The sequence below is a fragment of the Phycodurus eques genome, chromosome 6 (genome assembly GCF_024500275.1).
Source record: "Phycodurus eques isolate BA_2022a chromosome 6, UOR_Pequ_1.1, whole genome shotgun sequence".
Taxonomy (NCBI): Eukaryota; Metazoa; Chordata; class Actinopteri; order Syngnathiformes; family Syngnathidae; genus Phycodurus; species Phycodurus eques.
The window spans coordinates 23,686,995-23,703,089 of NC_084530.1; the positions used below are offsets into that span (position 1 = coordinate 23,686,995).

The following is a 16,095-nucleotide window of genomic DNA, read 5'->3' on the forward strand; positions in this document are numbered from 1 at the left end:
GCATAAATAATTATTACATTATAAATAAACTACTTTTTTTATTTAAAAAAAAATTAATTACTTAAAGAAAATAAACTCACAACCACCCCAATTTAGAATTTTTTACTTTTATTAGATAAACACATTAAAAAAAAAGACAAAATATTAAGGCACAGGATAAAAATATAAATGCATGGGCTTCCCATGAATACTATTTGCACTCCAAATTGAAGTTTGTTTCAAGTTACATTGTGTGCGTGTGTGTACGTGCGTATGCGTGTTTGTGTGTGTTACAAGGAATATAATAAGCAAAGTCATTTGGAAGCTTCAAAAGGTAGATTCCCGCTTAACGCAACTACGGTGGATTAAAAGCAACAAAATGAACACTGGAAAAAAAAAGTGCTTCCTTTGGTATGTGTTCAAATGTGACAAGGGACTGAATGAATACATGTGTGCAAAACAATTAAAGCAATGCCACATTTTAGGATGCTGGCGACCTAAAAGGAGCATTAAGACCACAGTGCAAAGAAAAAAAGTCAATTACAAAAAAGAAATGGATACAATTAGCACAATACAGTCATACAAGGTCAAGGACATTATTGATTTTACAACAAGTTGTCATTTTCTGAGAATTATTATTATTATTTTTAAAAATATTTCCAGGGGGGAAAAAGTTGGATTATTACATGAAAAGGTCTCAATTTTATGAGGGGGGAAGAAAAAAAGAGCCACTGAGAACGACAGTGGACTAACTCCATTTTTGTCATTTTGAAGTGAAGTGCAGCAATTAATAGAGAAAATCTTTATCTAGCAGATGAATACTGGTTTAAATCAATATTTAGTTCCAATTTTGACATATAGGGGGCAGTCCTATATTGCACTCGGCAGCACTTTTTGGATTCATCATTTCATCTACATCTCCCACGAAAACATCCCAGAAGTGACGTTCAGAGTTTGACAGAAGACAACAATTTTTCAAAATTGCCAGTCTTCCTAGTTAACGTGGATTTGGAAATGATATAGCCGTCAATGGCAGCGAATGTCTTTGTTATTTATCATCGTTCATGAAATATTGATAGATTTGACCGATGTTTGGACTTTGCACAACAGTTTTTCTTTAAAAAACATCCCTGTTTGTTTCTGTTCTTTCAGCCAACCTACACCAGATGATACAGACCGTGTGATCCAAGTCCAAAATCTTTTTGTGGCAAAATCCCAAAAATCTAAGAAAAAACACACATGGTGGTGTCTTGAGATATGAATTTAATTCGTTCAAATTGTTCAAATCACTTGGATCTCAAATCACTCTTTCATCACTAAAATGAATGGAAATCTCCTTAATCCTTAAAAACTGTAGTGTTCCTATAATAATACAAAATAGCACTCTACATAATATTAGGTTTTAAAAATACAGCAATGAGCTAATTAAAAAGAATGAAAAAGAATTAAAAGTTTTTTTTCACACTATGCATCAATTGGATGGCCATTGTGCTGCTGCCCACCTTGGCCATCTGGGGGTAGTATAAGACAGGCAGACAGATATACTGCACATACATGGACGTCTGTACAGTATAGATGTCTCAGCTCCTCGCAGAGGACAAAGAATATATGACTGTGAGTATTCTTATACTGAAGGTCAAAATGTGTTGCTGCACCGTTTGTGTTCACATACAGTTGCTTAAAGGTTGTCATTACATTTCCCATCGCGTGTTACCTACCGTTAGCATTAAACTAGCGGACACAAGGCTAAGTACACCATATAGCATACATACCACAATGCGCTGGTGTAGCTCGAGTATGCGCTCACAAGTTAAAGCGAAAAAAAAAAGAATAATCGTTTAAATCTCAGCTCATATCTGGAAGAACTTGTAAGTTGGTAAGTCATCATAACACTTTAAAACAAGTATCCAGAAGAAGTAATCATTGCCATAGAAATCACAAGATATAAATGCGCCAAGCTTTTTCTCAGAAGTAAAACCTGAAATCACTCTCCTGCAAAATAACAAAATGGAGCTACCCCAACTTGAGTAGTTTTCAGTCGGCTCACTTCATTCTTTGTAACAATGTGGCATTAGTTGGTCAAATATTCTTTTCAGCGTGGTGGTCCCTAATGCTAGTCCTTTCCTCAATCCTCCATTTGCCTGACGGGAATAATCAGGTATTGCTGTTTTTGTGACCGATACTGCACTTGACAAATGAAGAGAACCGCAGCCATACTGTCAGTGCATCGGAGGCGACTATCGTCGTCGTCGTGATTGCTCTTATTATTCACAGCCCATGAATCCCTTTAAATGTCCCTTCTTTTTTTTTTTTACCTTTCTTTTTTTACACGTGAGCGCTCCCGTTGGCGTCCACGGCGTCCACGGACGGCGAGGAAGCGGGGCGGGGGCGAGGGCGCGGCGTGGCCCCGCCGGGGTGAGGGTGGCCCACCTGCGAGGACACGTCGTCCGACTCCCAGCGCTCCAGTTCCTCCCTCACCAGACGCTCCTGTTCGCTGTGGGCGTCCGCGTCCCGACCGCCGCGCTCTTCCTGACAACAAACACACACACACACACATACGTACGTACAGGAAGTGAGTGTAAAATATCACTGGTCACATTATCAGGTACTCCTGACATTTCATTGAAACTTCACGGATGTAAGGCAGAATGTACGCACGCACAAAAATCCACAAAATTAACATTACGAAATCGGTTGTAATTGACGGTTTCTATATTTTGGGAGGCCACCGGTATCCTTTTATGAAATAAAACATACCTTTGTTAATGTAGCATTAAAAGATAGTTCTAACACCACACAGGGTTTTTTTTCCCCCTCCTTTTGAAATAATGTTTTCTTCATAAAATGTTACTCCGTGATGTGTCCAACCACAATGATTTTGAGAATTCCAGTCTTATAACCCCTTCAGTGACGGAAGAGGCAGACTTTTACCAATACTTTTCAAACTCCATGACAGTCGGTTCCTCCGTGACATGTCATTCTTATTTTAACGGTTTTAAAAATGTCTGGTAGAAGTAATATAATGCAGAGGGTCCAAATAACTTCATCAAAATCATACATTGCAATCTTAATGCACTTTTAATTATTTTTTTCCTCATCTGGCCACTCAAAATATAGAAACCCTCAATTTGACTCGTCTGGTAACTTAAAATGGTAACTTAAAACTTTATTTGTGCGATAAATGAAGGTGTTATGATGAAATGAAAGAATGTCATACCTCCATGGCGCCTTCGAAGAGCCTTCCCAACACGTCCCTCCGCTTGAGGGTAACTCTCTCCATAGCCTCCAGCTTGACGATGACGGCGTCTATCTTGGACACGATGCTGCCGATGGAGTGCTCCATCCTGTCCACGCGCCTCACCAGCCTGCCGAGGACGACAACACGGCGGTCACAGCGAGTAACCGGCGAGAACGCGAGCCCGCTTTCCTCCGTTCCGTTCGACCGGCGCGTACACTTGGAACTCCTCGTAGGAGACGCCGCCCGAGCTGCTGCCGCGGCGCCGCGAGCTGTGCCCGCTGTCCTCGTCGTCGTCCTCCTCCGAGTCGTCCTGGCCGCGAGGCAGGCTGCGGCCGCTGCACGGTCTGGTCAGGGAGTTGCGCTCCAGATCCAAGTCCTCCTGCAAACGCACGCGAGGTCACTTGAAGCAGACGGCTGACTGAAAATGCTATCAAATGCACGCCACGCGATATTTTTATTGTTTTTCAGATAAACATAAAAACTCTGAAACTTGCTGTTGTTGTTGTTGTTTTTTTAATCCTTTATTCACGTGGAATCTTTTTTTTTCCTGGTGAAATGATACTTCCTGTAAAATGATACTTTTTTTCCTCGTAATAGTCCACCTTTTTTTTCTAAAAGAATTACATTCTAATTTTCCTAAAAATTATTCCTTTTCTATTTTCATAAAATGGAGAGATTTTTGCTTGAAAAAAATGACCATCCTGTAATATCACAATTTTTGTAATTATAATTTTATTTAAAAAATTACATTCGACTTTTTTTCTTGCAATTTTGCCACTTTTTTTTTTTTTTTTTTGCAAATTTCTGACTTTTTCTTGCAATATTACAGCTACTTTATTGCAACATTACATCTTTGTTCTAAAACAAAATGCAGCTTTTTTCTTTCTTGCAATATGACAATATTTATGGGGGCAATATTACATCTTTGTTTTTTCACCTTTTTCACATAATATTATAACTGTCTCACAAAATTCAGACCATTTTTCCCATAAATCTAAGAATATTTTCTGGTAATACTGCAACTTTATGCTCATAAAATACCAATGTAACATTATGACTTTTTTCTCAAAATAAAAAAATAAAATAAAAAAACTTATGACTACTTTTATATAACATTACAGCCTTATTCTCATACAATTTCATTTTTTCTCATGGTATTACAACAAAAAAGTTTTGTTTTTTTTCATCAATATTTTTGGAGAAAATTACATTCAAATGGAAAATGTTGCAACTTTGTTTTTTACATTTTGTTATGCAAAAAGTTGTAAAATCATGAGACTCAAGTAGTCATCCAAAAATCAGAATATTAAAAACTCATAATGTCATGAGAACAAAGACATAATGTGATGAAAATATTTGTTTTAGTTGTGTTCCACCATTTAGTTTTGGTTGTTTTCTCATGCATGTCCAAATGACTCATATAATGAGTGGCTGCTGGTCTGTGAACTAACTCGCTCTTTCTCCAGGTCATCTCTCATCTGCTGGTGGTCTTGTTCCGTCAGCTCCTGGTCACCCTCATGCTCGTACTTGGCAAAGATGGCCTGAATCTCTGCGTCCGTGTGGCCCTTCCTGTTCCAAGGCAGCGCCAACAACGTATTTAAATTATACAAAATAATCAAATAAAATGACAATTCTCTCAACCTATTTGCTGTTTTGGTGCTCAAGCAACAATAGTATTGCTTAGCTATTGCTTTAATGCCACTTTGTGACATCTTAGTGCCAAGGAAACAATTGGAGTGATTTACGGTTGTAACCTAAAACTGTTTTCTCAAAATATTTTGACTTTTCTTTCTTGCAAAAAAAATTTTTTTTTTTAAATTGACATTCTATCAAAACATAATACTTTAAAATTAGGTTTTTCTGTAAAGTTGCAACTTTTTCTTGGAATTTTTCAGCTTATTGTCTTGCAAAATTAAGATTTCTTTCTTGTATTATAGCAACTTTTTTGTATTTTTTTTGGCCTTTTCTCATAATAGTACAACTTTTTTTCTTGCAAACTTGTGATTTTTTTTTCAGAATTTTACAACTTTACTTTCATAGAAATACACTTTTTTTTCTTCTCAAATCAGGACTTTTAACACAATATTACGACGTACTCTTATAAAATTAAAATTTCCCACATATTTTTCTGGGGGGCTGTAAAATTAAAGCTATTGTAAAATCAAAACTGTCATAAAATTCAGAAAATCCATAAAATGACATCTTTCTGTTGTAACTTCTTTACTATCAAATTCCAACTTTTTTCTGACAAAATCATTTTTAGAATCTTCTAATTCTTTTTTTTTTTTTTTTGGGACATTTTTGTCGTCATATTTGAACTTTTTTTTCTCGTCATATTACATCGTTATCCTTGTAAAAGGATTTCTCTTTCGTCTCGTTCAATTACGAAGATATTCCGGCAAAATTCAGACTGAACGATTGATACCTCCCCAATTTAAAGAACCTGCTCCTTGGCGGTGGTAACAAGCTCACCCCTTTAAATGCTGTCGCAGTTCGTCCAAGTTGAGCTTGCCTCCGGCCTGGCGCAGGCCGTCCGAGATGTCGTCCACCGCCGTCTTCTTCAGCCTGAGCTTCATCAAGGCTTTGTTACAACCCTGACGGGAGCACTTTTTAAGCGGTGCGCTCCTTAACTTGATTCTGGCTTAAAACTCTTTACCTTCTTGATGAGGTCGCTCATCTCCATGTCAGACCTCTGCTGAGACATGTCCGCCTTCACCTCAGAGTACGTGTCATTGATGATGGCCAAGAACATGTTCTGCGGTGAAGACGTGACGTGTCAGTGGAGACTAGTCTGGAGGAGATGTTTGCGTTGGTTACACAAGTGCCTGCTCACCATGAGGATGAAGAAGATGAAGAAGACAAAGGTCGTGAAGTAGACGGGCCCCAGCGCCGGGTTGGCCTCCTCGAGCTCGGAGAACTCAAAATCTCCCAGGATGATGCGGAATTGAGTAAAACTACACCAAAATAGCAACATTTACATTCAATACATTTTGACACAGATAAATCATAGCTATTTAATTAAATGTGTGTGTATAAAATAATTACAAAGGTGCAGCTGTTTTGTTTAGCAACAGGTAAGGCTTTGACAGTATTTGTTTGTGGTTCTTACATGCTGGCCTGGAAGGTGCTGAAGTCGTTGACTTGGGTTCCGAAGAGCAGGTACGCCAGCTGGGCGTACGCCAGGAAGATGATGAAGAACATGATGGCGAAACCAACCAGGTCCTTGGCACAGCGAGACATGGTGCCCGTCAGCTGACTCATGGTCTTGTTGAAGTTGATGAACTTGAAGAGCTGAGGGAAGTGATTCAACTTCAGAGCATTTCCGATGTTGTTTGCAGATGTTTGATTCTCGTAATTTTTGGGGGGAAAACAGTCTCCTAAAACAAAACTGTTTTTGTTGTAATTTTACAACTTTTGGACAAAATTCAGACATTTCCCCCGATAATAACAATTTCTTTTGGGTACTTTTACATCTTCATTTTGATAAAATTACAGCTTTTTATTTTTTTTTCTCATAACAACACATCTGGCATGGTCTGTGTTTTGGTTTAGATTGTTTTTGGTTTTGTTTCATGTCCCATGTTGTTCACATCTTGTGTGCTCATTTAGTTATTGTGTCCACCTGTTCTCGTCAACCCACTACCTTGTGTCAACCAATCAGCTCCCTCCAGCCACTCGTGTGTGTGTGTGTGTGTGTGTCTCGTCCAGGTGTGCCTCGGTGTCTCGTCAATTTGTTTGTATTTAGTTCCCTGGTTTCTTTCAGTGCTTGGGGATTCATTGTCATCTAGTGGCCTTAGTGCTGTCATGTTCCACTCTTCTTTGTTCCCTAGTGTTTCTTTGTGTTTAGATTTTGGAGTTTGTTCATTTAGTATTTAGATTTTTCCGCGATCCTTGTTTGTGGAATAAAATGGTGTTTGAAACTCGTGCACTCCTGCCTTGTCTCCTTGCTTCCCTGCACTTGGGTCCTCCACTTCCTTGTCTCAAACACCTCAAAATTCCGAACGTGACAAAACGAACCCCCATAGCACTGAAAGAAACCACAACCAACTTTTTCTTGTAAAAGAACATTTTTCTCATAATACTGCAACTTGATTCTAATACAATTCCAGTAACATTCTCATAAAACTATATTTTTATTTGTAACATTATGACTTTTTCCTCATAATATTGCATAAAACCTTATTCTCAGTGTCATGTTTTTGGCGTTTCAGTGTGGCCCGTGCACCCATTCATAGGAAAGAATACCTGCCTGACATAAAACATCTCCGTTGATGAACTGTAAAAACCTGGAGCCTCATGTACAAAAGGTGCGTACGCACAAAATCATGGCGTACGTTCTTTTTCACGGCAAAGTTCAGGTGTATCAAGAGCGAAATGGCCGAGGAACTGTGCGGTGCGTCACGCCAACTTCATGGCTGGCGTACGCACGTTTCTAAAGCTTTTGGTGCTTTGGCGACACTTAGAGGTGATGCTGGGAAAATGTTAGAATAAATAAATGTGCAGACGCATGAACAATTAGCACTGATGAACAATTAACACACCCGCATGTCTGCAATTACACGCGTGGCCATAAAAGCATGCGCAAAGTGATGCAGAAAATACCAATAACAACAATGACTGCTTTAGCTCTATTGGAAAACATTGCAAACGGTGCAATAGGGAGAGAACGTCAGTTCAGAGACAGAGAGGATTTATTATCAAATGACGACAACTGGCTCATCAGCCGCTTTAGGTTCCCGAGGGCACTCCTCCTGGAACTGTGCGCAGAGCTGCGGCCGGCTTTGGAGCGCGATACCGCGAGAAGCAATGCGCCGCCGGTGCCGGCAGAGGGGCGCGGTGCAGGGTTCATTTAAATATTTAAATGTGGGCGTGGACAGGGAGGGATCAGTTGCTCCAACATGTGCGCTCAATTCCACGTTGATTGGGATGTACAATGGAAATGTGCTTGGATTCATGCGTACGCACAGATTCTTACAGCTGGATATTTTTGTGCGTACGACGTTTTCTGGATTTCAGCGTACACCATGTTTCAGTAAGAAATCCACGCAGGTCTTTGTACATGAGGCCCCTGGTCCTTGGCCGATGTAATAAAGTTACTCTTTCCTTCCAAGTCAAAGTACTGGAATAGACACGCATACCTTAACCCAGGAGAAGAAGACAATGACCGCCACCACGTTGTTGAACTGAAGCTGCAGGTTGGCCAGAGGCTCGAACGTGGGGTGAGTGGTGTAGTTCTCCAGCAGGGTCTTGAGCAGGTGGCTTACCATCGCTGTTCTCGTTATGTTCATGACGATGGCCACCACGCTCAACTGCAAAACGAGACCACAATGGACAATTGACGAAAGCCTTGTGATTAGGCCTGTCACGATCATAATCACTATAACGACTTATCGCCCGATAAATAAAATGGACAGGATAGTTTTTCCGGACTTGATGAACTGTCGTTGTTGTGGTGAGCCGATGCGACGGATTTGGATGGCTGCCTTGCTTCTTGCACAGTGCGTCGATTGACACAACAAAGACACTTAAGGGGAAGTTAACTGTTTATTATGTTCACTAGCCCACGAGCTAACAAACTAGCCTGCGAGCTAATGAGCTAGCCAGTTAAAGAGCTAACGGCTCCCTCCACCGCGGCGATGTTGTTTAACATGTCAGCGCTTCACTCCGACTTGTGTTTTTCCCCAATTAAAACACACGCGGGAAAGTTCACCGTTTATATTAGCTAGCTCGCGACCTAACGAGCTAGCCCGTGAGTTAACGAGTTAAGGAGTGAAACAGTTCAAAAAAAGTATCAAAAAAGAGGAAAACCGCTCGCTCCACCGTGGCGAAGTCGTTTAAAACGTCAGGGCCTCTGTCCGAGTTGTTGTGTTCATATATCGTCTTTAAAAATGTATCGTGAAAGATCTACTTGTGATGAACAAAGAATATCACAATATCCAGAAATGGTGGTGTTTCGTGGACATGGGGAGAGTAATAATGTTAGCCGTATATTACAATTTACTGTATGTCAAGTGAAAGTGGAGTTTAGAACTGAATAAGAAGGACTCGCGTATTGGTAAATAGTACGCGTTTATTTGAGGTGTGGTGTTTGTTTTTTAAAGTGAACAACGCATCTGGCGATTAATTGGGGCATTGCGGAAGCCACGATTTGAAAATGAATTACAGAGTGACACATGGTATGATCTGACTAAAAAGGTTATTATTGCTGCGATGCTGCTGTTTTGGTTACTTCAAATGGGTAATTATCGCCATGCAATTGGACCACCTTTTATTTTTGAAGGAGGGGAATTGCTATATTGGAGGTGAGGCTTCAAGTGGATGATGCATCCAGTATGTGGCAGAGGCCACTATTTGAGAAAAAATTATTGCACGACACATGGTGGTAGCAGATGTCGAAGTAAAGACAATTATTGCTCCGGTGCTGCTGTTTTGGTCAGCAACAGAGTTCAAATGGGTAATTACAGCTCCTTTGTGATACCACCTATTTTTGTGGGGACTTTAAATTTAATGAATGTGAGACATTCATTTTTTTTTCATGTGGACGACAAACCTTAGCGGCATCAATTAGAGTGGAAGCCATTGTTAGTGGGAATACAACTAGTGACTGACGGCGGTAACGTAATTAGTGCCGCTGTTTTGGTTAGCAACAGAGTTCGAATGGGCTAAACAGTTAAAACTGTCCCTGCATTAAAAATAGTGTCCATGAACTGACTAATCACTTTTACGACACAAGAGAGACCTATATTAATTAGTCTTAAGTGGACGTTTCACCTGGTGAACAACTGGGGCACGCCGTCTCTTAAAGGGACAGTCATTATTTGAGAAATAGTCTCAACAGCCTGACTGGATACGCACAGTGACGATGAGGACATCCAGGCAGTTCCACAGATTCCTGAAGTAATGCAGGCGGTGGATGCGGATCTCCAGCGCCTCTTCCACCACGTAGTAGAGGATGAAGAGGCAGAACATGACCTCGCACAAGCCCACAAAGTAGTCCCAGCTGGACACGTATCGGATCAGACGCACCGTCTGGAACTGCCAGGACGTCACCACCCCGCCCGTCGCCGGGAACTCCACCAACAACCTGACAGATGTTGTCAGAGCCATTAGTCATGCAAGTATGTGAGAGAAGGCCTTTATTGGTACAACTTTAAAAAAATCAACAAAAACAAATCTATATTTTTATATATTTTCCCTCAAATATGATTAAAATATTTATTAATAGATGTGTTTTCAGTCTGTCTTAACACAAATTCAATTTCATGATACTGGTAAATTATATTACAATTGTAATAATAATATATCAATACTATATTATGATGCAGCTTCTCTAATAGATGCCGCACTTCAATTAATCCCTAGATTAATATACTAGACATTGTGACCAATTTAGCACAGTGGTGGTATTTTACACTCTTAGCTCATATTTTACACTCTTAGCTCCTCCCCAACATGCAAAGATATTAATCCCATGACACCATTATCCATCTTTAGAAAATCAGTGAATGGAACAATCTGCGAATGCGGAACCCCAATATACAAGTGTTCACCGTGTACAATAGGGATTTTAATAAGTGTGTGTGTGGTTTCACGCAGACGATTCTCACCTGACGATGCAGAAGAGGTTGATGTTACCATTGTAGACAGCAAAGTCGAGGAAAACGGCCCTGGTGCCTCTGTTCAGCCACAGGTGGTCCTTGAGGAAGCGCAACTGGACCGCCGACTCCTCCCTCGTCCGGGACAGGTCTTGGTAGTATCCCCCGCCGCCGTATTCGGACACGCGACCCCAGTGGCTGCTCCCGTTGGCGGCACCCTCTGCCACGTGCGTCCACGCCGTCCCGTTCCCGGGCCCGAAGGGGGCTGTGTCCTCGTTGGCGCGTGTGTAGACGTCGTAGCAGTCGCGGACTTGGTCGCGCAGGTCCTCGTGCACGCTGCACGACTCGTTACGGACCTTAACCTGCCGGAGGCGCGGCACCCCGAGCAGGAGGTTCTCGTAGAAGATGAGAGTATGGTTCTCGGGCAGGCTCTTGTTGTTGTACCATACCTCCCAGTACATACCGTTGAGAAAAGGCCCCTCGGTGAACTAGGAGGATGACGAGACATGACTCTATATACTGTAGTTACCAGAAAATGGCTGCATTCTACTGTACATAAAATGGCTGTCTAAATGGTAAACCCCATGTTTTTGTGAAACCTCTCCTATTAAAAATCTACACTTCTAATCTAGGAATGGGCAAACCAATGTCAATTTTATTTTTTAAATGGACAGATGGTCTAGGTCATTGTAATTAAGCGATTATTTAGTCAAATTTAAGATGTAAAATTACTTGATTTAAGTAACTTTAAATAATTTACAATAAGCCAATTAACCAATGATTTAAAGATATAAATGAATGAAAAATACAGCAAACTCCGCAGTCCTGCCATAACGCTAATTTTTTGGGGGAAGTACAGCTTTTACACCTTTTTTTTTATACTGTTTGAACAATATTTTTATGTTATCCATTGTGCTTGTTCTCTCTCAACATATTATGTGTTTAAATGTGTTTGTACTGTATTAAAAGTGTGTCTAAAGACCTTTAAAAAATCAATGCTATAAAAACAAGCCTATGGTGTATTTAAAATGGCTATTTCTATATCGCGGATTTCACTTATCGCAAGGGAGGTCTGGAATTTAACCCCAGCGATGGGGGGGTGGGGGGTCACTGTAATATAATGAATAAAAACGTAAAATAATTAAAATGTTATTTGACTAATACAACAATTAATTGTACATGCTAATGTTACTGATTTTGATGGAAGTGGACCTTTAAAAAAACAGAGCAGGCTCTCGCGCCATACTTCGCCCTGCCCTGATCTAGCCTGCGCTACGCTATTAGCTGTTGGCAATATCCTTGCGATTATATTGTGAAGTATACCTTCCAGAAGTGTTCCATGGTTGAGAGGCTCCTAAATGTGGCTGCCTCGCCAGGGGAAAGGGGTGTGTCCAGGAAAAGCTGCGACATGACTTTGGTGTAGTAATACATGTTGGTGCTCACCATCCCATATGTCACTTCACACCATTTTAAACACACACACACACGCACAAATAGACATATTTCAATACCGTTGCAGTAAATCCGGCACACAACAGGAGATTTGCATTTAGCTGCCTGTGCCTTTTACACAGAACCCAGCAAAGCAGGAGATTGCCGCAACTGTTTGCGCTTTCGCACTGCAACACGGCATCCTCCAATCAGATGCTTACATATCATCCTCTGGTGTAAAATACTAGTTGGACTGTTGTGAAAGGCATTTTCCCGTTTGTTTTCTATGTTGCTGTTCTAGACAGACAGTACCAACGCGGAATGGCAGGATTAAGACCAGCTGTAATTGTCTTTGTCAGCTTTGAACAGGCAGTGTGGAAGGTGCTAAATGACACCGCCGTTGAATGGTGGGACTTTTATAGCATGTGTTAAAGAGGCTAATGCCTGTAAAATATGTCATTTCCCCATATTTTTAGCATCTCGCTGTTCTTTATAGACAGCACCAACAAGGAAAGGGGGGAACAAAGTCGACCCCGGAAATGTCCCACCTGGAAAATTTCAGTTTTTACAGGCACTGTGATAGGGGATACTGCTTGCAGATGCTCGTATTTTTTTCCATAACTGTTTCCAAAATGGCACCAACAAAGAATGGTAATGACGATGTCAACCCGTAAATTTTCCCCCTGGAAAATGCCAGCTTTTACAGGCAGCGTGAAGGGGGCTAAAGCCTATAAATGCTAGCATTTTTCCACCTTTTTTTCTGAGCCACTGTTCTGTATAACTGGGACCAAAGTCAACCCGGAATTTTTCAGCTGGGAAAAGGCCATATTTTACAGGCAGTGTGAAAGGGGGTACTGCCTGTAAAAGATGGCTTTGGCCTTTTTCGCATGTCACTGTTCTACACAAACGGCACCGACAAGGAAATGAAGGGACAAAGTCGACCCAACATTTTTCTCCGTCTAAATGCCGTCTATTACAGGAAGTGTTTAATGGGCGAATGCCTGTAAAGCGGTTATTTTGATACCTTTTTTTTTCGTGTAACCTTTTTCCCACGGCACTGACTCGAATTCGGGAGGCAAATTCAACCTGTCAATTTTCATGTAAAATCAAACCTGTAACATGGGCGGGACGGCCATAATGCCTTGATAGGGGTGTGAAGTTTAACACTCGACTCACTTCACCCACCCTATTGTGTTGAAAGGAGTTGTCACAGTTCAATTATTTTATTCAATGCTAATGTCATTCTCTGAGTGGGACTCCATGTTGCACTGTGACAGCTTACACAGTTACGCCAATATCCCACTCTACTGGGTTCTATGTAGAAGGCACAGTTCGATGCACCAATTTTGTGCAATTTTGTCCAAGTGAAAGAGGCTTTCCTCAACACAACAATTTGAAGTCCATATAAGAGAGAACAGCTTGTCCTGCTCTGCATGGTAAAATGTGTCAGGAAACATTTTTCCTGAACCGCCCTTAACCACACACTGGCATTTGTTTTACTGAAGCAGCAAAAATAAAAGAGCAAAATGTAACTGTGATCATCCGGCACACTTTACATGCATATGTCCTCAATTTCCTGGCCAGTCGGGTCATGTAATTCCTGTGCTGCATTATTCCGTCTGCTCAAGACATTAATTGGGATTTTTGTGCAGTTTTCTAGGTCACGAGTAAAGTTTCAGTTTTAAAAATTGGTGGAAATGTTTACTTACGGACACAAACGGTGATGAGGAATGCAACGTAGATGAGCATCTCTCTCAAGACGTTCCATAGATACCGCTCTCGACTACTGTTGTTGTCCTCCATCAGCTCCGTGCCCCACAGAACTGCAACGGGGGAGATAAAGTAGGGTTTTGTAGGGCACCCTCTTGAAATTGCTGTTGGCTATTATTCTTCCAATTAATGGCTTTTCTGGGAGCCTCAACATGCTGGAAAATGCAGCATTTCTTTTCAACAGTGCCTATTCTAGTGTAAATATATTTATTTTAGGGTTCCTCAACACGCCTCCCAGATCCTAAATCTCACTCAGTAGCGCCCCCCAGAATGTAAAAAAATATATATACAAAAATCAGCCCCCGACGCTAGTGTCAGCGATTGACATGAAATTCGATGAACATGTCTATCATAACAGGACAGGACATTTTGGCAATTTGAATGGAGTCAAAGCTCTATGTAGTGGACAAACTAGTTCTAATTTCCCTATATCTATTTATCTAAACACAGTAAGGACCTCATTCAAGGACATCATTCTGCTCGACTCGGACACACAGCATTTACTGTTTCATTAGAAATTGGGAATATATTGGCGTTTAATTGGCAAAACTCCCGCTTATGATCATTTTGAAAAAGGCTCAAATCCATCAGGACCAGAAAAAAAAAAAAAAAACACTATACAAACACTTTTGTTGGTGTTTGATTGGGACCTGAAACGGATTAATGGAATTTCCATTCATTTCAATGAGGAAAGATGATTTGAATATGACTGATTTGAGTTACGAGTGTGGTCACGGCACAAATTAAACTGGTAAGTCAAGGAAGGCACCATTGTATAATTAAAATAGTTTGACTATTTTTACTTAATTTGATCATTTACAATAATTCAGCTGATTAACTACTTAATGAAATAAACGAATTAAAAAACGGATTTTTTTTTTAAACTAACCAATCTCAAATTTGAACGTAAAATTGAGGTGTAAAGAGAAAAAAAACAGTGTGTCTTACTTCGAATTTTCTGGAGTATCTGCTTCATACAGCTGCTGTGGTGAAGCCTGCCCCGCTGCCTCTCATCCCCACTCGGGCTCGGGTTGGCTGCTCCACCGTCGATCCGGGGGCTGCCTCCACCGCCGCCGCTGACGTTGTAGCTGCCCAGACCGCTGCTGCAGCTGCTGTTACTGGAGGCCGTGGACGCCGACCTCCTCCCGGGGCTGGCTGGAGGCCAGTCCGCTGCTATTATCTCGTCGCCGGGCTCGAAACCCGGGTTGTCGCGGCTCCAGGCTTGTCTGGACGGAGAGGACGGGGTACCCGCAGCGATTCCCCCGGCCGCTGAGTCCTGACGATGCTGCTGGATGCTCTCCATCTCGATGCCTTCTCTCGCCTCGGAGGTGTGCGGCGAGCGGGCGGCGTGCTGAGGTTTTACCCGCGATGAGCTCATGGTAGTCGGCCTGCTTTTTAAATCCAAACTATCATACGTCACGGATGAGTTTAACAACTGGAATATTACACCCCCCACCCCCACACCCGCACCCTAAAAAAATAAAATAAAAAAATAATAAAAACAGTCCAAGAAACTACAAATTGGTTGCACTGTGAAACAGAAAATAGGTTCGAAAGTTAGTCCAGAAGAAATTTACTTATTTTATTTGACAAACTCGAAGCCGTTGCCCAAAAATCCTTCCAACTAGTTTCGCCTCCAAAACGGCTCACGTCGCCCTAAAAAAAAGAAAAGAAAAAGACGAAAAATGGATGCCTTATGAAGCTTTAAGTTGTTCTTGGTTGGTTGCCTTCTTCTACAAATATTATTAACGACGATAAATTGTTGTGTTAGCGTGAAAACGACGAGAGCGAGAAAAGTCTTCTCGTCCCGGGACAGCCATCTTTTCTTTCACTGACCCCCCCCCCCCTCCCGAAAAACAGTAACATTCTCGGGTTACATGGCGTCGAATAAAATCACGGACAAAGACGAAAAATTGCCTATTGATACGTATTTTGATACTGAAAATGTATCGCTACTATTTTACACTCGTAATTTTCTAGTTTTATTGTTTTTTAAAATTGTTTTTAATTTGTTTTTTTTATCCATTAGTTTACCTGTCTTTGATTGGTTTCGTGTTGGTATACATTCTGTGTCAATTCATA

General features: G+C 41.1%; 1 protein-coding gene across 1 annotated transcript; it reads right to left on the bottom strand.

The window, feature by feature from the left end:
- Nucleotides 1–91: 91 nt before the first annotated feature.
- pkd2 (polycystic kidney disease 2) lies at nt 92–15,828 on the bottom strand. Its single transcript, XM_061679844.1, has 14 exons — nt 14,962–15,828; nt 13,953–14,066; nt 12,136–12,269; nt 10,825–11,300; nt 10,073–10,301; nt 8,356–8,526; nt 6,327–6,508; nt 6,051–6,171; nt 5,874–5,972; nt 5,690–5,811; nt 4,669–4,786; nt 3,433–3,596; nt 3,197–3,344; nt 92–2,508 (listed from the first exon to the last, which is right to left on the bottom strand). Exons 1-14 carry the CDS (start codon nt 15,389–15,391, stop codon nt 2,305–2,307), a joined length of 2,712 nt encoding a protein of 903 aa, XP_061535828.1. The 5' UTR covers nt 15,392–15,828; the 3' UTR covers nt 92–2,304.
- Between the last annotated feature and the right edge of the window lie 267 nt (nt 15,829–16,095).

What these genes read in the sequence shown, in the direction of transcription:
- pkd2 (XM_061679844.1), bottom strand. Translation starts at nt 15,391, where the DNA reads ATGAGCTCATCGCGGGTAAAACCTCAGCACGCCGCCCGCTCGCCGCAC. An exon ending in CCATGGAACACTTCTGGAAG is followed by an intron (nt 11,301 to 12,135) that starts GTATACTTCACA and finishes TCATCCTCCTAG; the next exon opens with TTCACCGAGGGGCCTTTTCT. An exon ending in TCTTCGAAGGCGCCATGGAG is followed by an intron (nt 2,509 to 3,196) that starts GTATGACATTCT and finishes GTTTGTTGTCAG; the next exon opens with GAAGAGCGCGGCGGTCGGGA.